General features: G+C 27.6%; 5 protein-coding genes across 15 annotated transcripts; 1 reads left to right on the top strand and 4 right to left on the bottom strand.

Annotated features, from left to right (window-relative positions):
- Nucleotides 1–253: 253 nt before the first annotated feature.
- On the bottom strand, nt 254–4,282 carry LOC124957752 (palmitoyltransferase ZDHHC6). Of its 3 annotated transcripts, none has more exons than XM_047515236.1 (7): nt 4,061–4,282; nt 3,624–3,696; nt 3,467–3,551; nt 3,123–3,397; nt 2,842–3,054; nt 2,581–2,768; nt 254–2,509 (listed from the first exon to the last, which is right to left on the bottom strand). In XM_047515236.1, exons 1-7 carry the CDS (start codon nt 4,087–4,089, stop codon nt 2,347–2,349), a joined length of 1,026 nt encoding a protein of 341 aa, XP_047371192.1. In that variant the 5' UTR covers nt 4,090–4,282; the 3' UTR covers nt 254–2,346. The 3 variants fall into 3 exon arrangements, with proteins under 3 accessions (XP_047371192.1, XP_047371015.1, XP_047371100.1); XM_047515059.1 differs by having other exon boundaries at nt 255–2,509; nt 3,624–3,805; nt 4,061–4,276; XM_047515144.1 differs by having other exon boundaries at nt 256–2,485; nt 3,624–3,805; nt 4,061–4,272.
- A 199-nt stretch (nt 4,283–4,481) lies between these two features.
- Nucleotides 4,482–7,285, bottom strand: LOC124957563 (sorting and assembly machinery component 50 homolog B). 3 transcript variants are annotated; one of them, XM_047514616.1, is made up of 8 exons: nt 7,097–7,285; nt 6,754–6,831; nt 6,534–6,605; nt 6,256–6,474; nt 5,833–6,047; nt 5,375–5,753; nt 4,958–5,252; nt 4,482–4,870 (listed from the first exon to the last, which is right to left on the bottom strand). In XM_047514616.1, exons 1-8 carry the CDS (start codon nt 7,115–7,117, stop codon nt 4,686–4,688), a joined length of 1,464 nt encoding a protein of 487 aa, XP_047370572.1. In that variant the 5' UTR covers nt 7,118–7,285; the 3' UTR covers nt 4,482–4,685. The 3 variants fall into 3 exon arrangements, with proteins under 3 accessions (XP_047370572.1, XP_047370660.1, XP_047370747.1); XM_047514704.1 differs by lacking the exon at nt 7,097–7,285 and adding an exon at nt 7,046–7,064; XM_047514791.1 differs by lacking the exon at nt 6,754–6,831.
- Nucleotides 7,286–13,270: 5,985 nt separating this feature from the next.
- On the bottom strand, nt 13,271–18,510 carry LOC124955324 (anoctamin-1). 6 transcript variants are annotated; one of them, XM_047512547.1, is made up of 12 exons: nt 18,120–18,510; nt 17,521–17,853; nt 17,309–17,434; nt 16,753–17,232; nt 16,082–16,475; nt 15,781–16,013; nt 15,507–15,704; nt 14,903–15,332; nt 14,568–14,773; nt 14,201–14,488; nt 13,860–14,040; nt 13,271–13,790 (listed from the first exon to the last, which is right to left on the bottom strand). In XM_047512547.1, the coding sequence occupies exons 2-12, from the start codon at nt 17,803–17,805 to the stop codon at nt 13,726–13,728; spliced, it is 2,886 nt and encodes a 961-aa protein (XP_047368503.1). In that variant the 5' UTR covers nt 17,806–17,853; nt 18,120–18,510; the 3' UTR covers nt 13,271–13,725. The 6 variants fall into 6 exon arrangements, with proteins under 6 accessions (XP_047368503.1, XP_047367661.1, XP_047369363.1 ...); XM_047511705.1 differs by having other exon boundaries at nt 13,271–14,040; nt 17,309–17,431; XM_047513407.1 differs by having other exon boundaries at nt 13,272–14,040; nt 16,226–16,475; nt 18,120–18,505.
- LOC124957870 (ribosome-recycling factor, mitochondrial) lies at nt 18,047–23,859 on the top strand. 2 transcript variants are annotated; one of them, XM_047515461.1, is made up of 2 exons: nt 18,047–19,391; nt 23,333–23,859. In XM_047515461.1, exons 1-2 carry the CDS (start codon nt 18,775–18,777, stop codon nt 23,361–23,363), a joined length of 648 nt encoding a protein of 215 aa, XP_047371417.1. In that variant the 5' UTR covers nt 18,047–18,774; the 3' UTR covers nt 23,364–23,859. The 2 variants fall into 2 exon arrangements, with proteins under 2 accessions (XP_047371417.1, XP_047371329.1); XM_047515373.1 differs by lacking the exon at nt 23,333–23,859 and adding an exon at nt 19,577–19,954 and having other exon boundaries at nt 18,052–19,391.
- On the bottom strand, nt 21,128–24,889 carry LOC124957698 (2-aminoadipate transaminase-like). The gene is made up of 8 exons (XM_047514923.1): nt 23,659–24,889; nt 22,816–22,987; nt 22,458–22,734; nt 22,208–22,366; nt 21,880–22,132; nt 21,697–21,811; nt 21,490–21,595; nt 21,128–21,427 (listed from the first exon to the last, which is right to left on the bottom strand). The coding sequence occupies exons 2-8, from the start codon at nt 22,975–22,977 to the stop codon at nt 21,192–21,194; spliced, it is 1,308 nt and encodes a 435-aa protein (XP_047370879.1). The 5' UTR covers nt 22,978–22,987; nt 23,659–24,889; the 3' UTR covers nt 21,128–21,191.
- Between the last annotated feature and the right edge of the window lie 14 nt (nt 24,890–24,903).

Raw genomic sequence — 24,903 nt, forward strand, 5'->3', positions numbered from 1 at the left:
CTGGAATATAAATCAATAATTTTATCGATAACCAGACAATCTGCTTCATTAATGATATATACATAGAATAAATCTGTTAAAATTGAATCGAAAATAAGCAATTAAATTACCAATTAAAAAATAAGATGACACGACTCACATAATATTCCTGATATTTCAGTATATATATTTCGTAATATTATAATATTCTCCGATTAAATATATATTTTTGTAATAGTTCGAATTGTTACATACATACATACATACATATATATATATATATATATATATATATATATATATATATATATATATATATATCGCATTCGAGCCGAGAATTCTCTAAACGTAAAAGCTAATTTGACCCTTTCACTGTTGAATGCCACACTCGCCGTGTTGTTCATTTATATTTGCATACCCATCATCATAGAATTTGCTTAATGTTTGATTGTCACGCTATGTTATTGACATACATAGATGCTTTTCCAATACATCAATCTTGTGTTGTATAATACAATATTCTTCTACAGAAGAATTAACATAACGTGTTATACAAAAGTTTCAAAGAAAAATTCTATCTGATAAAGAAATATAATGCTCTTATTATTGATAATAAAGAACAATACAAAACTATAACAATGAATTTGATACAGATCTTTCAATATTCTATTTTTATTATAACATTAATCTCGTATCACAAATACAATTGCACAACTTGATTACATATTATATTATATTGTGGTCCTCTTATAATTTTTCTTTTATTTTATACTATTTTGTTTTAAACTGTGTATGTGTATCAAATAATTTAATAGAAAATAATTACAAAGAATATTACAAACACACGTGTATACACATACGTAGAAAGACATACATATAAAAAAAAGCTAAATCTTATTGTACAAAATGATAGACTGCAATTATAAGTGATATGATTTTTAATAATTTTACAGAATAACTTTTAATAATTTTACATTGTTCTTAAATCATTCTATGTAACATTACATTATCATATTTTTCTTGTATATCGTTGTAAATTATATATAAATAAGATTTTGTACGTAAATATTAACGAAGTTATATAAATGTAATAAGTTTAATATAAGTACCTGTGTATATATGAGCAACATAACACTTTTTACATGTACATATTTCTCATTGAACTCAATACAAATATAAAATAGATAGCAATAGCAAAAATATCACAGATTTAAAATCAGTGTATCATATATAATGTATAAAAAGACAAATAAAAGAGGGTTTATGTCTGATGTAGATTAGATTTATCATTACGTTAACATTTGCTCGTTTGTTCAAATTGATGATCAAAACTATTTAATTCCTACATGAAAAATTCATATCCCTGAGAACAGTGTTTAAAGTTCACTGAAAATATATCTGAGAATATATCTTATTTTTTATTGTCATAGGAATTAGAGATCATGCATGATAATTCTAACACATGTTATGGCTAAACTAAAAGTATGATGAGAAGCATTTAATTAGATACAGTTTTGTATATACATGAATAAAATTACTATAATTTTTTATATCATAAATTCTCATCATTTGTAATCTAATAAAATATAAATAATAATTTACTATCTGTATAAAAATCATTCAACTATTAAATCTAACTTAAACTAAATTAAATCTAAAAATTTTTTCTGTAATTTAATTTAAAGGATTAAATGTCATGAACATATATAATGTGTTTTAAACCTGAGTTTGATTATTTCATATTTTACGAAATATACTTATATAAATTATAAAGTCTTGATATAAACACGTATAGAGCATTCTTATTCACTTTTTGTTAAAATGATATTAATGATTGATGCATATTCATTTATCAAACTAAGAACACGACACACCACTGAAAATATAATACTATACATCTATCGTGTAATCGCGAAAGGCAAAATCTCTAAGAGAATTTTATAAGTTTTGAGAATTTTCCATTACCTTGGAAAAAAAGCCTTTAAAATTATTGATGTATTTATACTTGTTAAAAAAAATCGTATGACAAGTTTTTTACAGTAGCATATAACGAAATAAAGCAGTAACGTTTAGAATACTACCTTTATTCCTTTTATTGGTACATACTGCTTTTCTTCGTCGTAGAATATCCTGAAAACGTAAAAGCAGTATTTAATTTTCCCGAATAATATTTCATTGGATTTTTTTTTTACTACTTTTCTTTATAATATCCGATTGAGTTTTACAAGTCGAATGCAACGATATAAATAAATCCGAATGTTAAAAAATCGCAGATATCGCCTTTTTCAATTACACGTTAGATATAGCATTACTTATTTTCTATGTTTTGCTATAAGTCTAAATGCACCATCATTTTAAAATAAAATTTTAGTCAGACTTAGATTTAGAAGAATATTGATTGTTTTCTATGATTTCAATTGCACAGGGTCGCGGGAACCATCCTCGTATTCGTTTTATGGGAACATCATTTACAGTCTCTTGCTCCTTTTGTCCAAATAACCAATATCTATAATAATTAATTTGCGAAATTCTTCTAACTTGAAATAATTATATCAATGAAAAATTCAATGTTAAAATATTTTGACTCAAATAAAACAATACCTTCGCCAACGAGTAACAATCACAATATCTCCTACGTTTAATTTAATTCGTGTTTCGTCTGTATAAGGAGGATAACACAATACACCACAACCATATCGAATTGGTACCCATGAGCCAGAAGAAGGTTCTATTATTCTGTATTTACGCGCCCTTTTCCGTTTATCCACTTTTTGTGCTAATTGCTCTTTCTATAATAAAATGTTTGTATTCTACAGGTATAAACAATACTTAAAACTGACTAAAACGAAGATTATATTTTACCGTTAATGTGAATTGATCACAATTATCAATCACAGGCCAATGTATACCATCACCTACAGGAGAACAATCCCATGTAAAAACTTGTTTCATATTAAATAGCCATCCTTTTGAATATGGATAGACGAATTTCTCATCAGTACCAAATCTACGATAACGTGCTTTTTCTAATATCCAATCCTCTATTTCTGTTTTGTTTTTTAGAATAGCCATCATCTAGTAAAAATATAAATAGTATAAATATAATGAACTATCCATTTCTTATTTAAATTTTGATCACATACTTGAAAGAAAAGTAACATTCCTACTGTAAAAACCACACCAATTGATAAACCGATGGTGAAAACAACTAAAACCAAAGTAATAAAAGAGGGTGGTGGAAATGGTATAGGTTTGAATGATAATACAGTTGCAACCCAAGAAATTAATATGAAGGTGGATATGCAACAGCCACCAACTGCACTTGCTAAAAATGCTGTAAAATGTCCATGATTATGATGACCAACACAGTTGTTTATCCATGGACAATGGTGATCCATTTTCAGAACACAACGATTACCTAAAACAATGATAAAAGACAAATTGTAGGCCAAATAATTCTTTCTGTTATTGATAAGTAATAACTTACATTTCCTGCAATGATGAGATCTTGGCGCTTTATATCCTTGACAAATGATACAATACTGCAAAAATTGGATATCTGATGCTTTTTCCTAATAGAATCAAAATTCACTTTTGATCATAATGTTTAATTGAACTTTTTAATTATTATAAAATAATATTACCGGCATCCATTTCAATGGTAAAAAACCAGGTCCCTCAGAAATTGCACTGATGAAATGAAAAAGAGTACATCCACTAAGGACAAAAAATAAACAAAAATTTATTGTTGCCCAAAAACTTTCTTCAGGTGGCCACCATTGTGTAGTACAATGTATCGTCATTATTGTAATAATTTTTATGATTCCTAAAAAAAAATATAATATCTTTAATAATTTTTTATAGAAATATTTTGAATTTCCCGCGAAAAAATATGTTTGTAATGAAAGGGGCGGAGGCTATTATTTTCGTCATTGCAACAAATACCATGAATTATTTAGTATGTAAAATAATCTAGAAACTATATAAATCTATATTACTTTTTATCTGTTAAATATTCTAATTATTATATAGCCATAAAAGAAACTTTATTTAAGAAAGCTATCAACGATAGCAAACATACCTAAAGCAATTAGTGGTCCCCAATGACATATTCTATTTAATGGGTCGGTACACATATTGTTATAATATCATCCAAATCGAATTCGAGATTTTTCGTAACTGCATATAATCCGCTAAAATCTGTTATCCAATAAAAGTATTAATAAAACGAAGCTATCAAATCTCACAGATGATCTCGAAATAATGTATTCCAATTTATGGTCTACGAGGTTGACAATACCAAGCTCAACAACTTCACATCATATAGCAAATTATAGAAAATGGCGCTAAATTCAAAATAATGATTCAACGTTCGTACGAAATAAATATATTTATTATTCAACAATGTAATTATTTAAAAAAAAAATAATGTAATTATTTAAAAAAAATCGTTTTTGTTTTCGTTAAAAAGCTTTCTCTTTAAATATTTATTTCATTTTGATTTCTTTAACAAAAAGACAAGAGTAAGTGATATATTTTATTAGTCTACAATGTAGACAATTGATTGACTATTAGCGATATCCAATCGTAAGCTTTGCTTGTACTAAAATCAGGTTTTGTTTAAATGTTCAATTATTACATTACAATGGAATAAATCGTATCTATCGACACAAGATGTACAATTACTATATCAAAATATAATTTGTTCATAAGTACTGTACACCAATACCAAATTGAAACTGTCGCAATACATCGTTCCTAACAAATAATAAAGGCATTGTTACATTTAATTCTACTCTTGCAACACTTCCAAGCTCCATCGCAATACCTCCTCCAACAGAACAACGAACATTATCTGTGAATATCTTCATATTTTCTTTATAATTATTAGCTAAAAAAGAAGTGAAACATTAAGAAATGTTAAATACTTTTTAAAAAATGAGAATCATACATAACAATTGGTTGTTTAAAATCTTACCAAATTTGCTAGTAAGATTAGAAAGATTACCACCATTGACAAAACCATGTAGTTTGAATAGATCACCAAAACCATTACGACCTGGCCTGAATGGAAGAGGTGTATAAACATGTAAAGCAGCTGCCCAATATACGTCACCGCCTACAGCATTACCTTCATTACGAGGGCCGCAACCTCTAATGTCAAAACCCCTAACATTTAAGGGCCCACCCAAGAAAAATTGGTCAATAATACTTATTTTCATATCATTATTAATACTTCTTAATAATCCTGCTTGAGCAGCCAGTTGGAACGTCTACATTAAATAAATATATTATGTTAAAATACAAAAACATAAGTAAGCAAAATATATTAGCGAAGTATTTTAAATAGAAAGAATTGAGCATATAATAAATTACAACATATAAACATACTAACAAGGTACTTATGTGGTGACCAATTGCTCTGCATCAGAAGTTCATTTTTTATAAATCCAATATCTCCACCTAAACCTGCAACTTCGCTTGAAAATTGGATAAGACTTCCTCTAGTTGGAAATAGTTTAGCATCCCTTTTATCAAGTGAACAAATATGTTTTAAGCCAGATTTTAAGCTTGGACCACATTGTTCACGAACACTAAATGATGTCTGTCTAGAGCAACTAACTTGTCTGAATGATGCTTCATATTGAAAATTGTGTTTTATTGTATTTATTGCTCCAGAATTGCAAGCTATATCTAGTAAAAAGCCATTATCTTTCTCTGTATATCCAGACCATGGAAAATAACTTGATGTGCTGTATAAGCTACCTGTTAATCTAACATTTATTTAACTCATTAAAATCAAGTAACCTTTTATATATCATATGTGAAAAATAATTACTTGACTATATTTACATTGTATGCAACCAGTCATCCATAAGTGGTTTAATAGCTGAGATATTTATATTAGTTGACTTCTTGTTGCTATATGCATATTCTACTTGAACTTTTTCTCCTCTTCCAAAGATATTAGGTGCTTTTGCTCCAATAATAACTGATCCTTCATTATTACCAACCATTGTATTTACTGATCCCATTAGACGTTTCATTTCACGGACATTAAAAGTAACCTAATTAGATTAGTAATGTTTAGATTTATATACACACACAAAAGTATACGTATATATGGCTATTTAAATGCTCTTTTTTAGTACATTCATATGTATTTCTACACCCAAATGTTATGTTGTAAAATCTATTGTAATTATACTTTAAATGAAATTTCAATCTGAGAAATTACTTATTCTTTGTTGAATTAGTGTAATTATATAGACCCACTTCTACACCTTCTGGGGTAGCATTAGGACCTTCACTTATATCAATAAAGATTCCAATATTCTTAAAGCATCCTAAAGCCTCCAATTTCCCTCGTACTTTATGAGCACCCATAATAACTTCTTGAAAATCATGAGCTTTAAAAAGTTCTGTAACTTGTGATTTTATTATATCATCCTTTGTGCGTTCAAGTCCATCAATGTGTATTTTATCAACACGTGCCTATAAAAATGAAAAAAACAATAATTCTAAAATACAATAATTGAATAATGATAACTCACTTTTATTGTTTGTAGATAAATTACTCGTATATTTTGATTTTTTTCAAAATCCTGTTCTTTATTATAATTTGACTGAAATAAAAAATTTGACAATAAATTATTTAAATAATTTTTTAATTTTTTAATAAAAATGTTTTAATTAAAATTAAATCATTTTGAGAAAAACGAGATTTAGATTTTATTAAAATAATATAAAAAATAATTTAAAAAATATTATTACATCTTGTAATTCATTTTGTTTTTTATGCATCATTTTACTCGTGAAATGTTGATCCATATTTTTTGGAGTACCCTGATCCTAAAAGATTAATATAGCATTATGAAGCGATGTTATAAATGACTTGTAAGTCGTCATATCTTAATTTAGAATGAATTTTTTTATAAAAAAAATTTACTTCTATATGCATCTATATATATATATGTAAAGTTTTATATGATTTCTACATATTATATTGATAATGTATGAAAATTATTAACTGAGTGTTATAAATAATCACCACGCGTAAACTAACAATTTATCTTTGAGGTTATGTGATGTTCAGATTAATACATGTTAGATATACCTTAGCATAAACTGTTCCCATTTTTATTTTTATTCACAACTTGGTTTAAGAAAGTAACAAGTAGTAAAAATGAAAATTTTATAGATCTTTCTGTGAATAACGGTATTTATAAAAACACGTCTCTAATTTTTTTAAGCACGGAACAAACGAAAGTTCGTGCTAGGAACTTTTGATATAAAAGATTGACTACAACTTTAATTTTGTATCTGCACGGTACGGTGGCGCTATAAATTGATAACTTACTGTAGTAAAAATTCAAGAGAAATTTAGGTTATAAATGCATATAACAGCTTAGAGTATATGTTGCAGGGATGTAGCCAGTGGACGAGGCAACTTTTTACTTGCTCTTAACCCTTTGCCCTACAACCACGAGTCAGACTCATGGTAAGGAATTTGTGCCATAAGCGAAATCCACGAGTCAGACTCGTAATAAGGAATTTGTGTCATAAGCGAAAATCACGAGTCAGACTCGTGGTGAGGAATTTGGGTTATTAGCAGTACGTAGGAGTCGAAGTCGTAATACTTTATAGTCATAGTGTGTTCGAATCAAATGTAAACAAATCAAGCCTTGCTCATAGTGTATTTTTGGAGCAAACGAAAACAAATGAATTCTACAGGTGGTTCAACTGCTCTTGATAATTTTTTACCTTAGTTAAGTTTAAACCTTTATTGCGTTAAGACGTTACAAAATATATTCTCTAGAAGAAATAAAATATTCCTTATACCCATCATGTCAGCAAAAAAAAAATCTAATGTTGATGATAGTGGAGAAGTGTGTTATTACGGATTATGGTTCGGTAGATCATTTTGATAATGATAGTGAGGACAGTGATATTGTGCTTCCTGTAAGAAAACGTTCACGAAAATGAATCGTTGAAGATGACTCCGACGAAGAAGATAGCATTTATTAGCAGTTATCAAAGCGGTTATATTAGCATTATATTAGCATTATATATATTAGCATACAATTAGCAGTTATATTAGCATTATCATGGTTTTGGGAAGAAAAAAATAAGGAGCAAAAAATCTCGGAGTATATGCAAACTCTTGGCATAAGAACAAGAATTTTAGACCAGTTAGGTAAAAATAATAGAGAGTTAGACTTTTTTAATCTAATGTTTGACAATGTTTTTTGAGATATTATTGTTCAGGAAACGAATCGGTACGCAGAAAAATCAATAAGCTATGAATATAAAAGAAAGAGAATTGATGAAACTTGGATCCTAATAGATTGCAATAAAATTAAAATATACTTTGCATAATAATGGCTCAAGTAAAAAAAAAAAAAAAAAAAAAACAAAAAAAAAACAAAAATCCAGATGAATTAGTCTAAAAAAGCCATTATAGAAACACCCATATTTAGAAAAAGTATTCCACTGAAAAGGTTTTTGCAAATCATTAGGTTTCTCCACTTTGCAAATAACGAAGAGACTGACAACAGGGATAAATTACGTAAAGTGAGACCTTTGATAAACTACTTTAATTATTTAATTATTACTATTAATGAAAAATTCAAAGAAATATATGTAATAGAAGAGAATATCGCGGTCGATGAATCTTTGACGAAATTTAATGCATGTCTTGTAAACAATTTATTCCTTCGAAAAAGGGCGAAATTTGGGATTAAATTTTATAAACTGTGCGAATCAGCATCGGGCTATTGCTATAATTTTAAGATATATATAGGAAACGATAAAATAAATCATGATTACAGTGCATCTGAAATTGTTATTAATAAATGATTTTAATAAATGGAGTTATTAAAATCAATATCAAATAAAGAACATACATTATATATAGACAATTGGTATTCTTCGCCGAAACTGTTTTTAACATTGGTTAAAAATGGAATAAATGTTCTTGGGATAGTACGTTGTAATAGAAAAAATATGCCGAGAAATTGTGTTAAAGCAAAATTAAAAAAAGGGGAATACATAATAAGAAGCTGTAATGGCATACTAGCGTTGAGGTGTTTATATTATTTCTACAAAATACGAAAATGCAGAAATGCTCAGAAAGGAAATATCACCTAAGTCCTACTTTTAAACCAAGATGTATTGTTGATTACAACAAGGGAATGATTGCCAGGATCAAGTACTAGCGAGTTTCCCTATTATGAGGAAATTCGTGAAGGGATACTGAAAAATCTTTTTCTACATATGTGATATGGCACTTATGAATTTATATATTTTGTATAACAAAAATAATATGGCTACGAAATAGAATTGCAGCGAGTATAGACTTCAAATAGCTGAAGGATTATTACAAATCGTACCATAACAAATACTAATGGCCTTCTTAGCCCCGTAGTGTGCGCCGCACCTTAGGATTTCTCCTACATCGGCATTTTTGGCCGCTAAGATTATATTAGGCAACTTTTCTAGCTAAACACCGCTTCCGGTGCAGGACCTGAAAAAATCCCAGGCGCCCGAAGGACGAACCGGGAAGATGATTTTGCAATGCCCACAGAGAACCACGTGGCAGTATGCCTCATCGCTCGGCATAGCCATGGCTCGGTTGTAGCGCATCAGCATAATAGAAAAACGCGCGTGGACGTTAATCTAACTCACATATTGATCGAGCCTCGAAGACCCTCAAAAACCTCGAAAATCGAGGAGTTCGAACAATCTCCGTCGACCGTGTAGCCAAAATTCACAGGAATAGTGGCATTTCGATGCTCCTTTCTAACACTAGGCGACTATCCACTCATGTTCTACTGTGATAGAGGAGCCGGCACGACGGAGCACAAGATTATAACAGACGAGGACCATTATAGAATGGAAATATATCAATGAGACTATAGGCGTCACTTTTTGAAACATATAGATCCCACACCATTGGAAAAAAAAACCAACGAAAGCTTGCTAAGTATGTACAAAAGAAAAGAAAAGAAGTGAAACGACGTGGAAATGTAAAAACTGTCGAGTTGCATTACATGTACCTCATTGTTTTGAAAGATATCACACAGTTAAAGACTATTAATTTTCTACGAGTTTTTTTTTCAAAACATAATTAATTATGTTTTGTTAATCAGGTTAAATTATGTGAACTATATTACTTATGTTAAAATACTTAAATATTAATTTAAAAATTGTTATTGATTCATTATTTGCTTTAAAATAATGAATTATTTTTGTTCACTGATCATGATTTGATCATGATTACGCCCAAGATTGCTTAAAAATACTAGTTGAGTCCAAACGTTGTTTATTATTTCACAATTTCTTTTATTGTGCTGAAATATACATGTCATAAGAAGTATACATTTTGCGCAAGTTCGAACACACGGCTGAATAGTTGAATAGCTCGGTACGCGACCGATCTTCTTGTTTACTATGGCCCGCGCAATCGAGTACTAGCGCGTAGGCCAAAGGGATTAAGAAAATCTAGCAATTTATAAACTTTTTATTTGTTATTAACACCTTGACTGCCGTGAGGGTCACTGGTGACCGGTGACGCGACAAATAGTGAAAATACATAATTAGGGTAAACATCGATCCAATAAATTTTTTAAATAATACTATTGATTCTGTAGTGATTTAAAGAAATTAATGCCGTACAGAACATGTAATTATAATTTTATTAATACAAAGAAAATATACATATTATTTGTGTACATAAGGATAAGTCACGTTGAAACACGGTAAGCAAAGAAAAGGTGAATTAGGGCAGTTGGCATAATATGTCGGCATTTTTTTAGTGCAATTTTTTGCTCTCATTCTTTCTGTTTTGAATTTTTTTCGTACCACTCTTTGCAAAATCGCCTTACATTTCGCATATTTCCCGATTCCTTTTTAAGTTAATGACGACGTTTTTTCTGTACGCAATTTCTTGATGAAATGAAATCTTCATCATCAAATCATTTCACTAAATACATCGCTAACTTCAGCCTAAAATCGGTAATTGAAATATTTTTTCGAGTTGCTTGTATGTATAACACCATTGAATTTACAACACAAGTATTCAGCAAAAGCTCTATTGCCAATTTTCTGCACCACTTTATAGTTTTTTGCAATGGTGAATTATAAGCAGTCATTTGATCAACTGAAGATTTCCCTAAATTATAATCTACTATCATTTCTGGCTTCTCATACGAGCAAAATGGTCTACAGCGCCTTGAGAGTCATTGGTCACTGATTTTCAGCGCATTTTTAAACACTAGAGTGGCGCGTGGTTTGTTTCCACGAAATAGACGATTGTTTCTTTGTTTGTATTTTGTATATAACAAAAACAAATAAATGTTTAACTAATTTCGATTTTTATTGATCCAGTCTTTTTTTGCATTCCAATGAGTAAGCATTGGAGTTCTTTGTTTCTAATCGTCTTAAATTAAGCAGTTCATAATTCTGGTAATTTTATAATTGTTAAACATTTCTAATATTTTTTGGGTGGGATCCTTGGGCGGGATATTTTCAGTAAAAACAAATCGAATTCGATTTAGGTACTTTGATTTTGTTTGGATGGAACGATCTTCAAATTGTCCATCCTAGTTTTTAATTCTTTCGTTTTTCCGCTCAATTTCTCGTCAAGGGGCCGATTTATCATCGAGAGATCGATCTTTCTTTGAGGGATCAATTTCTCGTCGGAGAACCGATTTCTCGGAATGAGGGATCAATCTATCATCGTTAGGCCGATTCATCAACGAGGATTCAGTAAATCAACATGGGTTCGATTTATCATTAATAGTTCATTTCATCATTGAGAGATTTAGATTTTTACATGGTAGTTTTGAAATTTTTCTACATTATTCTTAGGTTATGCATAGAAGGGTATAACCTAACAAGTTTATACATTGATATAATAGGCATATAGTGGGAAGTAGTTATCTTATTGCGCTTATAGTTCATATTTTTTCCATATCTATCGCTGAAGTCGCATATACTAGAAGCGACGCTTAATGGAAAATATTAATTGGTTGAATCAATTTGGTTGGTATTATTTAATATTGACTTAAATTAAAAAGTTTTATTTCTTGTTTTTTAAATTTGTTATGGCTATTCGTTACCTTTCGCTCGAAGTATGTGATTTCAGGAACATGATAAAATATGAATTACAAAATATGAATTACAAGCGCAAGCGGGAAACAATCGCCGCTATGAGTCTATCGTATCAGTCTATAAGTTTGTCAAGTTATATCCCACTCGCACGTAACATAACAATTGGATTAGTGTGATTGGATTAGTTAGAATAGAAAGTAAATTCGAACTCAAACTTTTCATTCTTCCACATTTATATCCTTTAATAATGACATGTCTATCGCAGTAATCCGTGATAGATACGATGCAGCACTGGTACGCATTTATTGTACGATATAAATGCATAAAAGATAATAAATATAAATAATATAAAAATTAGTGAAATCACAAAAAAAAAAAAACAATGCTGAAAATCTTAATAAGTGTGGGATGTGTGGAATGAACTAATGTTTTGATTTTTATAAAAATAATATATAATATATAAGTATATATTCATTAATTATTATTTTTCACTAAATGATTTTAATCACAAATTTATATACTTTATATATTTTATATCCACAGAATTTTGATTTATTCAATCTATTTATTTGTGCAAATATTATTAACAATATAAAGTGATTCATGGGTAAAGTGAAAATCAGAATTTCATTGAAAAGATTTTGAAAATACACTGACATATACAATCATTCGCCCGATAGTACTCGCAAGTAATATAATATATCACGAGTAATACAATAATCGATAGTCTATCAAAAGTTTATTTTTGTTGTATAAAGCCAACTTTCGATAAAGTCAACTCCCGTTTTGAATTCAAAACTTAAGAGAAAATAAATTAAAATTATTTTATCTTTAATTGGTGTTCCTAGCCGTATAATGCTTAAGTGAATTTTCTATTGTTTAAATATTAGTTCATTTAATATCGTGTACTTTTATACTGTTTAAATAAATCTAAACTTATCGAAATTAACTTTTAAGTTTTCATTGTTGAAATTGTTTCGATAAGAGATAAGTTTGTTTTTGTTGACGTAAACAAACAATGACGGCGCGTTCAAATTTTAACTCTATTTAAATATTAATTTAATTTAATTTTATATTTAACGTGTTTTTCGAACTATGAAATATTTTAATTAATGTATTATTGTTTAAATATTATTTTATTATAATATTTTGAAGTATTGGAATTTTAAATTAAGAATTTACTTTTGTTTAAATATTGACTTATTATTTGTATATCAATTATTCTTGAAAAAATACCATTTTTAACACGATTTTTATCAAAGAAAATAAAGCTTTTTCAAAAATTCGAAAAAACAGGGTCCTAGATTAAACCTTCGTCTTTAAAACGAGACCTTGTTCATCAAAATCGGTAAAAAATTATGCCTGTTCTCATTGTTCCATCATTATAAAACCAAAGGAGATTAACAATCTTAATAACAAATTCGTAATGCTATTATTAAAGACAACATAGAAAAACAATCAGATAATTTTATTTTATAAATAGATAAAATATTTTTTAAATCTATAATTTATTATATGTATAGATGTATATATATATATATATTTTTTTTTATTTTTAGACATATATATAAAAGCAAATATTAAAATCATAATTATTAAATTCATATGCGATTAAAATTTTTATCCAAGATTTTATAATGCAGCTGGACCAACTCGAGATGTTGTAGAAACAGGAGATACAGGACTGCCATGGACTTCTAAATCAAATTCAGAATTGGATAATGATCCTCTTATAACTCTATTCCATCTATCTGCACTTTCATTACTTAAAACATATTGTTGAGACTCTTCTGTACTCGTGTGTGGTTGTACGCTTGCACGCAATGCTTCTTGGTGTATAATAATTTCGTTAGTAATGTATGCTTCACGGCGTATCTTATCTCGTAGTTTTGGACTAATATCAGGAATGCACCAACGTACAAGAATCATAACCAAGGCTACTATATTCTGGAAATAATACAAATTACTTATATATAACATGGCATAATCAATTTTATAATTATTATTTTTAATTTAATGTTATTAAAAATATCTGTTATATTGTTATAAATATTTAATTAAAAAAAAATTTTAATCGGTTTTAATTGTCGATTAATAATAAACTTACCTCAAAGACTACGATGAATGCTAATCTGGCTGCTAAGATATGCCAAAATGTAATGGTATACTGATACTTATTTTTTGACCATGGTGGTTCTCTAAAATCTGGATATCTACAGATTTCCACTGTTCGTTGATTATTTATGATCATCGGTTGAGTATTATTTTCAAAATCACTGATATTAAATTTTGCTAAAGAATATTCCAAAAAGCCTTCTAAACTGTAGTTATCAGAAACTGACATTAGATAAACTAAACGTGGTATAAAATTAGATGTAAAAGCTATAATGAATCCCTGAAATCAGATTGTTAAAAGATTTATAGCAAATTTTTTTACACAAGTTAACATAAATTATGAAAATTTGAATACTTACATTAGTTATAACGGATATTTTAGAAATTGAATCAAGAATTCTATACCATATACCGATATCTGTAACACGTTGTCCAACGGGTCGACGAAACATTACTAATAACTTTTTAGCATCTAATCGCATTTCAAGAACATTATTTAATAAAGCAAAAAATGGTGCCAGTGGAAAGGCAGCAACAAAAATAGTAACAAATCCATATTGTAATACTGAAATGAAATATTTTTGAATAGTAGAATTAGAAAGAGTTTTATCAAATAACAAATTTATAACTGATGTTATGAATTCATTAAAATACAATTTTATTGTATTTTACACAATGATTATATCTATATTACCCATTTCCAAATATTCTGGAAATAAACTTCTAGGTCCAAATTGTACTAATTTATAATCTTTAATCCATTGAGGATCTTTCTTAAAACCATTTTTTTCTTCTTTTGTGACTTTTTGAGCACCGACATGAACTTTTAAAGTGTTCAACCATTTAAAAAATAGTGGATATAACATTTCTAAAATTGTATTCATTGCTTGTTTTCCAATCATGATAATACTAAGTTGAATACATAATTCCATGAGACAACCACCAGGACCACATTCTTCTTGACGAAAATGAAAGAAACGATTATAATTTCCTGGGTATCCAACAAATTTTCCTTTGAAAAATGCAATATAGAATATTGAAGCATAATAATTCACAAATTCCAGCAAATATATTTTTAAAGTTAAACTGTCATCAAACTCAGTTTGTGTACGAAGGAGTTCGATCTAAAATAATAAATGTTATTATTAATGAATGTATATATATATATATATATATATTATACGAATATATTATATATATTTATATATATAATAATATATATATAATATAATATATAATATATATATATATATAATGGAATTATGTATATATTAATTATGTATATATAATTTTATTACCTCTGTTAAATATTCAGCTAACCAAACATAAACCCAATTAAAAACTATAATACATCCTAAATTAATAGTAGCCGCAGTCGCAGTCGTAAATAATATAGCATAACTAGTAACCATAGGATGACCATAAAAACTTAATGCTGTTAAAACAGACATTCTGTATAAAACTACTCCTAGTACAGCAGCCATTGCTACTGCTATCTGCAAGTGATATGATTAAATGACAATTTGTGTTATGTAATTTTAAAGTTTACAAATATATATTAAGTAAATATACTAGTAAAAGAATAACGGAGAAGCTAAGAATTTTGGCAGGAAGTTTCATTTTCCAATATGGAACTTTTGGTTCTTCTGCATTTGTAATAATATTGAGAGATTTCTTTTTAATATGTGCAAGTCTTGCTAAGTACAGTGGTCTAGGATGTTCTTCTTGAGCATCTAAACCTGTTATATCCCATCTATGTGTTATTTCGGCTGAATATTTCTTCCAAAGTTCCAAAAATAAAGTGGCTATAATTATGATACTATTAATATATTTCCATAAAAATTATTTTTGAAATAATTAAAGATTATTTTACCCCATAATGACATAAATACAGCAAAAAAGACAGTAGATGGATTGTCAAATAAATATGTTATTCTAGCATGTAGACATGTTTCTTTAAGATCCCAATATCCACAAAAATGATCACATAATGGACACATATCAATAGTACCATTACCATTACATATATCTTCACTAGGTTCATTAGAATATAATGTAGCACAACTGTATATAAAACAAAGGAGTCCAACAATACTAGCTGGTATTAACATGTGTGTATAAAATCCCAACCAAGCAAAATATAATCCAATTTTTACTCCAAAATATTCTTTTACATAATCCAATGGTTGATAATGGAGACATTTTTTTACACTAGCCCATTCAGTGTACAAAAGATATCGCATAGAATCCACAGTATGAAGGTTACCCTATGAATAATAAATAATTTCCTTAAAATAAAAATATTAAAAAAAATATATATTTTATAAAATTTAACATACGTACAAAGAAATATTTAAAATTGTTATAATATTTCTCCTTAATTTTTATTATTGCTTATAAGCAAATACCATCCATAGTAATAGCTAATTTGCTGATTCTTTATGCCATATTATTTGTTAATGAAAAAACTTACTCTGGACTTAAAAATTGAGCTTATTGATATTGTTATGTTGTTAATAATGAAAAATTGAAAATACAACTTACATCATGCAATGGATATGCTGCCACATATGATCTTTCAGAAATAAGTCGTTCAATACCAAATGCAAAATCATCATTCTTGGTTTTAGCAAATCGTGTTCTATCCAAAATAAATTGGACTATTCTTGATCGTATTGCAGAAGTAAAAAAGTTAGGAGAATCTAAATCAAACAAGTATTCTTTATCTCGACTATATATGGCAGTAAATGTATGTTTAATCGCTGGAAAAATAGTTGTATCAACATAATAATGTTTCATAATTCTCTTAAAGAACGAATTTACTTCATTGATTATAACATTATTATGTGTTGGAGGATTTACTAGTTCAGGTATTTCTTTCATTGGAAGCCTAAGTTTTAATATTTCTGCATATCGCCGTAGGACTTCCCGAGGTGCATAAATTTTTATAAAATGCAAACCATTTGGTTCTGCTGGTTCATATTCTAACTCTAAACCTTCTTTTTGTAGATTTGCTTCAAATACCTACAAATAACATTATATATTAGTAGAGCATGTGCATTAATGCAATTTAATTTAAATTATAATAATGATTCAATACCCGTCTATATTCCACACTGCGGTATGTTTTTGCTTCTCCATCAAAGTCATCCCAAACCAGTACAAAATCAACGGAACGAATTTTATCTTTAAAGAATAAACTAAATCTTGTAGAATTATCGGACTGCTGTAAAGGAAATTAAAAACATTAATGTTGAAATAAATAAGGATAAAAAATTAGTAAAAAGTATATACTATATTATAAGAACATACATTCATCTCGCTACAGCTTCCATTCATAGTGGCTTCATTAGTTTCATTATCAACAGGCAATATATCATCATAATTTGAGGTATTATTGTTTTGTGCTGATGTTCGACTGTATAAACTGTTCATACTTATGGCATCTTCATATAATGTATTTCTGGGACTACGATATACGATTTGTTCTGATCCATAATTTAAATTATCTTGTAGTGAATGATAAACACTCAATGTAGGGGTATGACTTTCGCATTGTTGTGTTAATTTGATAAAAACTTCATCTTCATCTTCCATATTTTATTAAAAAATTTGGAATGGAAATTTTCTTTTTAAGTTAAGCAGCTTTTACATCATATAAAAATAAAGATAAGCTATTTATTTCTTTTCCTATCGAGTTCATTATTTTATAAATAAAGATATATATCATTATATTTTAGAAAATATATACAATTATAACTATTAGTAAAAAATTATTATACAACAATTACAATTTATTTGTAAAGATTTATAAGAAATAAATCATAATAGAATTCATAAAATAATTTACAAAAATTGTTATACTACTTTCGTTAGAACAACCATAAATTGATATCATGTATGATACTTACTAAGATGATACAAAAAAATTTTTTAATTTTTACGAATTAAAATTATTAATGAATCCTTCACACTAATCATTATTACTTTCTAATGCACGTGCCACATTGTTAGGGTTATGTTACAAAGCATTCGATCAGTCTTAAGTACATTTTTACAAAAAAGGACTCATTAAATTTGTTCGGACGTCACAGATATGATCTTACACCCAACCTTTTATTGGGTGTATAAGATTATTGTGGAGGGGAAAAAACCTGTCACAACGTAAGAATTTTCTACCATTCTAATTTAAATTAGATTCAATTTTTTGGCGGAAAACATTAGAACCATTTTCATGTTTTATAACATTAATCGGAAATAAAGAAAAATATAGAAGAATTCTAACTGTATATATATGTAATAATTTGTTTACGATCTTGAGCTTACAAATGTTGACACTTTAAGATAAAATTAAATATGATTATATGGTTATAAAAATGGAGACTTTTACTTTTATCGTATTATAACCTCAATGCACACATATATTTACATGGATTTAAGCCATGTGTAGCAATGTATTGAGTATATATATTGTTAATTAATAAAATAAATTTGTATTGATGATAATATTAGCGTTACATTTATATTTTGATCGAATCTAACAAAAAAGTAATACTACAATTAAAGATGTGGAAATGTACAGAACTCAAACGTTCTGTTAACCTAATAAAATCAATATTAAGTTCTATTATGAGATCAAAACACAATTGGTTAATTTACTTGCCCAAGAATAATATTTCACATTGTTCTGAAACCTACAGAACACTATTACCATTGCAACATAGTAATATACATAGTGAACAATGCCATTGTTCTAATAAGTTTGAAAATGTTAAGATGTTTTCTACAACAATTGTATTAGCCAAAAGTAAAGATCGTGGAAAAGATAAGAAGAGAACTACACATAAAAAGAATATAGATATCCAGGAGATGAAAGAAGTGATAAATGTTGAAAAATTAACATTGCAACTTGAAAAAACAATGGATAAATTAAAGGAGAATTATATAAAATATGTATCAGTAAGGTCTGCTGCTGGAGCGATTGAAGAATTACCTATTACTCTTGATGGAACACGATATTTACTTCAAGAACTTGTGCAAATTACTAGAACATCTAAATTGATTACATTGAATGCAAGTGCATTTTCTCAATATATTCCAAATATTATTCAAGTTCTTTCTAAAAATCAAATGAATTTGAATCCACAGCAGGATGGTACCGTTATATATATACCTATTCCAAAGTAAGTTACAAAATTTTTATGTTTTATGCCATATGTTACTTAGTTTATATTTATTATTACATATCCATTTATATATATTTATGAATATATATATATATATATATATATATATATATATATACATATATATATTTATGATGTATAATGTATATATTATATGCATTTTTTGGTTTAAAAACTTACAGAGTGACAAAAGAATATAGAGAGAATTTGTCGAAGAGTGCAAAGTCTTTTTTTATTAAATGTCGAGATGATATCAAGGACATACGCACTCAGTATATAAGAAAAGTTAAAAATATAGATAAATTGCCACAAGATGTAAGTTTACGAGTTCAAGGGTATATAGAAGTTTTTACAAATCAATATATTGAAAAAGCTGAAAAAATTCTAGAAACAAAACAAAAAGAATTAATAGGCGATTAAAAGTAACTAATAGAATTACATCAATAATAAAGTTAGGTACATGTTTATCATTTCTTATTTATTGTGTTTCTAATGGAATTATATATAAATGTTATAGTTACATTGAAACTCTCTATATAAAATAAAATACTCTTGTATTATACAATGATTTTATTTTAAAACTTTCCATTCTAAATAATTTTAAATAATTGATTTTAAATAATTTTGATTTTGAAATAATACATCAATTTAGATAACAAAAGGAAGTTTAAAATCAATAATGATAAAATTTTATATTCTACTTCTTCCATCCTAGCTACTTTAAGATTTTAAATGATACTTTCTATCTTGTAATATCTATATCAGTTTAAAAATAAAAAAGTTCTGTTTCTAATCGTGTTAAAAAAAATTTTTATTTGGTTGATCTATATACAAAATAAATCGGTCTGTATTATAAACAAAAACTGATTGATGTCAACAAACCTCTAGTCTTCAAATATTTCTATCACTAACTTGTTCTCCACAAAGGAGCTGCTTACAAACTTGTACCAGTTTTTGAGAAATTTTTAGTAACTGAATTTGTTAAGACATCGCTAAAAAGATTTATTAGGCAGTTTTAACAGTTAATATATTGGTGATAAGTTTCTAAAAAATGATGTGTACTCTACAAGAAAGAATAGAAGTCATTTTTATTTACGAGGTTGAAACTCATTGTGCTCGTAGAACAGTTTGAGTATTCAACAAAAGGCATCCTATCAAATTTCAATCATTTGATAGATCTGATACGAAAATTTCAAATAATCATCTCCGTATGTAACAAAATAAATATGATAAAAATTCTCGATGAAATTTCGTAGAATAAAATATTAGTACCATTTCTTACTAATGAAACATTTCGGAAAGTTCTTTAAGAGTTCGAAAATACATTGTATTATTGTTTAATCTATAATGAAGCGCTTTGAATGCTTAATAATTATAATTAAATAATGAATTTCTTAAAAATATATTGAAAATAAATTATTTATAGCTCTATTTTATAATTTATAACTTCATTTTATAAACGAATCAATCAAATTCAATTTTTAACGTGCTTAAAAGCATTTAAAATTTATTAGAGATAGCTGGGATGGAACATGAAGTTCTATCAATATTAGTTTTAAATTTTTCGTTCGATATCTAAATTGACGTATTTTTTTTTCAAAATCAAAATTACTTAAAATTAAAAGTTATTCAGAGCCAGTTATTGCATATATATACATATATAGGTATATAAATAATTTATTTTACAATATAATATTAACACTTTATTTTATGATATAACATAAAACCAGAATAATTTAATTTATATTATATATTTTTATTTGGTTTACAAATTAACATTTATATCACATATTTATATTATGAATTTACAATTTCATTTTTAGTTTGCTTGTTACTGGTATGATTTCGTATGTAATTTAAGAGTCCTTTGCACAAAATCGTTGAAGCTTTTATTAATGTATTTTTAAGATGAAAAGCAATGCTAAGTCTTAAAAAGTTTCTAGCTTCACCAGTATATGAAAATCGTATACCCGGTATCGCTGAGACTTTATGTTCCTTTTGACACCACTTAATGAAATCCATACCATCGATATCTGCATAATAAAATTTATATAAATATTAGATAAAACTTAAGAAAAGAACTTGAAAAGCATACCAGGTGGAAGATGAATCCAAACAAAGTAACCACCTTTCGGTCGGTTATAGGAACAACAACTTGGGAGATAACGATCCAAAGTTTCACAAAGTGCATTTAATCTTTCCTAGAAATAAAAAATAATTTTTTTTTTTATAAAAAAATTATTCGATGAATTAAAATCCTTATTATAATTTTGATCGTAATTCTTATTATAGTCAATAGCACCTTATATGTTTCAATAAGCATATTCAAATATTCATCTTCAATCTTTTCTTGTAGTATACTGGTAATTAAGCCGGAGACATAGTGATTGGTAGCACCACCGCTACACAATATGCCTCTGTAGGATGTAAAGATTATTAAAAATATTTTTATCAATAATTTAAAAAAAAAAAATATGTTACATACGAAGTTTTAAAGATATTAACTATTCGTGGACTGCTTTCTATCCATCCAAATCGAATTGCTGGCGATAGTATTTTAGAAAAGGATCCATTGGATACAACGTTACCACCTTTATAGTTAGGTTCGCTTGGATCATCGTAGAAAAATAATCGATGTGGTGGAAATCCATCTTCGTAATGTAGTAAATTATAAACATCCTCGGAAACAATCAGTATAGAATTATTTCGAGCTATTTCAACTAAACGTTTGCAACTATCTAGAAAAAAGGTAACATTAATTTAGAAAGATATTTCTTAATTATATTGATAAAAGATCAGAGTAATTTATTTACCAGGTGGTAGAACCATTCCCGTTGGATTATGATACGTTGGTATAGTGTAAAACATAGCCCAAAATATTTTTTCATTATTTAAATAAAATTCGCCTTTCTTTACTTCGGAAATAATTTTTTCAAACGCATCCAGATCTACTATATCGTTTTTCATTGGTACTGCATAAAAATAATATAAATTATAAAATTTCAACAAAATTAAAATGAATATTAAAGATATATTTGATTTATACTAGATCTAATTACATACCAGTGACAATTTTCATTAATGGGAATTGTTTGAAGGCGTCTAATGCTATCATATATGTGACTTCTTCGACAAATATAATACCATTTGGCGATATAATACTTGTTAATAAAAGTTGAAGCCCATGTGTTGCTCCGCATGTTAAAATCAAATGTTCTCTTTTAACTTGATCGCCATATCGTCTGCTTAAAAATTTTGCTAATTCTTCACGACATTCCCATAATCCTGGCGTAATTCCATATTGAAAAAGATAGAAGTTGCCTTCCTTTTTTTCTTCCTCCTATGATGAAAAATATTATATAAAATTTGAGAATAAAATCTTGAAATTATTCATATTGCGTAAAGTAGGATATTATTTCACCATTCTATGAATGGTTGCATTTGATAGCATATCTGTGCATTGCTTAAGCAGATCAGGACCAGGAGCGCCGACTGACATATTAATCGCTTCTTTATTATAAACATTAAATATCGGATCGCCATCAAAAAGATGTCTCAAATACGGATCTTGTACGCCTTCCATCGTGAAGTTTCTATAAAATATCATATATATATATATATTTATTTATTTATTTATTTATTTATGTATATATATATATATATATATATATATATATATATATATATCAACATATTTAGGAGAATCAAATTTGTAATTCAATCTAAACATGTTTGATCATGTGTGATATATATGTTATGTTCATTAATTGAATATTAATTATTACAAACAAACATAATTCATGACGGCTTATATATCAAATAATATAGTTTGTTAAAAGTAATGTAATAGGCTATAGTACATTTATTTTACCTGTGAAATATTTGATTAACCGAAAAAGAATTTGATCTATCCTAGATTAATTAAATCGTATCTACAGGTATCGTAAAATGGATGATAATCATGATTGATAATCAATAAGACAATTACTATTATAGTTTATAAAATCAAAACAACACGATGACATCTACATGTCAAAACAAATTATTTCTATTAGATGAGTATACATTTTATTAAAATACAATTTTTGTAATAAATGATATATTATAACATATCTTATAACAATTTCATTTTTGTATCGTTTTAAATAAATAAATTATTTAGCTATAATTATAATATTAGAGCTTGATTTACGATACGTTCATTTATATTTTTAGAGATATACACAAAAGAAATTATTTATATATTATTTATATTTTTACTTACACGAATACTGTCACTGTACGTTTCTCATAAAGATTGACTGATTTGATATTTTATCAGCAAAAGTTCACTATGTCGATATGTATATATATAATATATATATATATATAAAAATCACATAAACGTTGTACGGCTCGTGCGCAACTGACGAATGTAAGACTGAAATAATAAAGAGGAATAGCTTACGCTAATCATTGCATAACATTCTCCTTTTCTTCCTATTTATTTTTTTTCCTCCTCTCTTTCTCCTTATATGCTATAGTTTCGTGCATATTCAGAAATTGGCTGCAATCTATACTACGTCCACAGTGAGAACGTGGATCAGGCATTTCGTCTGGTTCGGTCAGATATCACGCTGACGGAATGCCCATTTTACCCCTTCCGCATCGAAATAGCTGTAAACAGTCAGCAGAGGGACCCCACGCATATAAATTTACCCACTTCATTTATAGAGAGTAGGTTGTGAGTCAGGGTCCAAGAGTACAATAATGATGCTTACGATACTGTATTACGTTCTCGATTCTACTCATTTGATCCCCACTCTGCTTGAATGCTTGAAGTTACGCGATATGTAATCGTTCTTTTCGTGTGTAATAACATATGGTATATATCAAAGATACAAATTTTTCCTTGAAGATAAGGAAAAGCAAGAAACTCGATAATATCCGCTAATACTTGATGTATATAAAACGTAAAAATACGCAACGTATTTAAATGAATTTCACGCATTCTACGTGAAAAGTATGCATGATTTTCAATAGAGACAATAATATGCCTGATCATTGTTACGAGGATATTACGTCAAAAAAATATCATTATTTTTAATAATGGAAGTCAACGATTTAATTGGTCGACACAGAAATTATCAATGATTTAAGAATGTCGAGTGTTCTTTATTACAATATTTCGATATACAATGATAATATAAAGATCTATAAATTCTATCTCCACAACCGAATGGCAAATGTAAATTTTCGTTAACGCTATTAGTCCTCACCGGCCGTTCATAATAATGTACAGTTTTTTTTTTCCAATTTTTCGTAGCGCTCAATTACATTTCGGTTTTCGCTTATAATCGAAGAAACGAGGAAGGAGGATGAGTAGAAGAGGATAAGAGAAATAGAGAGATAAAGAGACGGAAGGAAATATGAGATAAATGAAAATAAAGATACTAAATAAAGCAAATTTGAGAAAGATAGAAGAAATAAACAAGGAAGGGGGATGAGTAGGAAAAGAGAAAGAGAGAGA

Source organism: Vespa velutina, chromosome 1, assembly GCF_912470025.1.
Source record: "Vespa velutina chromosome 1, iVesVel2.1, whole genome shotgun sequence".
NCBI classification, from domain to species: Eukaryota; Metazoa; Arthropoda; class Insecta; order Hymenoptera; family Vespidae; genus Vespa; species Vespa velutina.

What these genes read in the sequence shown, in the direction of transcription:
- LOC124957752 (XM_047515059.1), bottom strand. Translation starts at nt 4,115, where the DNA reads ATGTGTACCGACCCATTAAATAGAATATGTCATTGGGGACCACTAATT. An exon ending in TACCATTGAAATGGATGCCG is followed by an intron (nt 3,552 to 3,623) that starts GTAATATTATTT and finishes TGATTCTATTAG; the next exon opens with GAAAAAGCATCAGATATCCA. An exon ending in GTGATCAATTCACATTAACG is followed by an intron (nt 2,769 to 2,841) that starts GTAAAATATAAT and finishes ATTTTATTATAG; the next exon opens with AAAGAGCAATTAGCACAAAA.
- LOC124957563 (XM_047514616.1), bottom strand. Translation starts at nt 7,117, where the DNA reads ATGGGAACAGTTTATGCTAAG. An exon ending in TGGGAACAGTTTATGCTAAG is followed by an intron (nt 6,832 to 7,096) that starts GTATATCTAACA and finishes TTAATCTTTTAG; the next exon opens with GATCAGGGTACTCCAAAAAA. An exon ending in GGTCACCACATAAGTACCTT is followed by an intron (nt 5,253 to 5,374) that starts GTTAGTATGTTT and finishes TATTTAATGTAG; the next exon opens with ACGTTCCAACTGGCTGCTCA.
- LOC124955324 (XM_047510048.1), bottom strand. Translation starts at nt 17,805, where the DNA reads ATGGAAGATGAAGATGAAGTTTTTATCAAATTAACACAACAATGCGAA. An exon ending in TCCAGAATATTTGGAAATGG is followed by an intron (nt 14,774 to 14,902) that starts GTAATATAGATA and finishes ATTTCATTTCAG; the next exon opens with TATTACAATATGGATTTGTT. An exon ending in AAATATCCGTTATAACTAAT is followed by an intron (nt 14,489 to 14,567) that starts GTAAGTATTCAA and finishes ATCTGATTTCAG; the next exon opens with GGATTCATTATAGCTTTTAC.
- LOC124957870 (XM_047515373.1), top strand. Translation starts at nt 18,775, where the DNA reads ATGTGGAAATGTACAGAACTCAAACGTTCTGTTAACCTAATAAAATCA. An exon ending in ATATATATACCTATTCCAAA is followed by an intron (nt 19,392 to 19,576) that starts GTAAGTTACAAA and finishes AAAAACTTACAG; the next exon opens with AGTGACAAAAGAATATAGAG.
- LOC124957698 (XM_047514923.1), bottom strand. Translation starts at nt 22,977, where the DNA reads ATGGAAGGCGTACAAGATCCGTATTTGAGACATCTTTTTGATGGCGAT. An exon ending in GGGAATGGTTCTACCACCTG is followed by an intron (nt 22,133 to 22,207) that starts GTAAATAAATTA and finishes CCTTTTTTCTAG; the next exon opens with ATAGTTGCAAACGTTTAGTT. An exon ending in TTGGATTCATCTTCCACCTG is followed by an intron (nt 21,428 to 21,489) that starts GTATGCTTTTCA and finishes TTTATTATGCAG; the next exon opens with ATATCGATGGTATGGATTTC.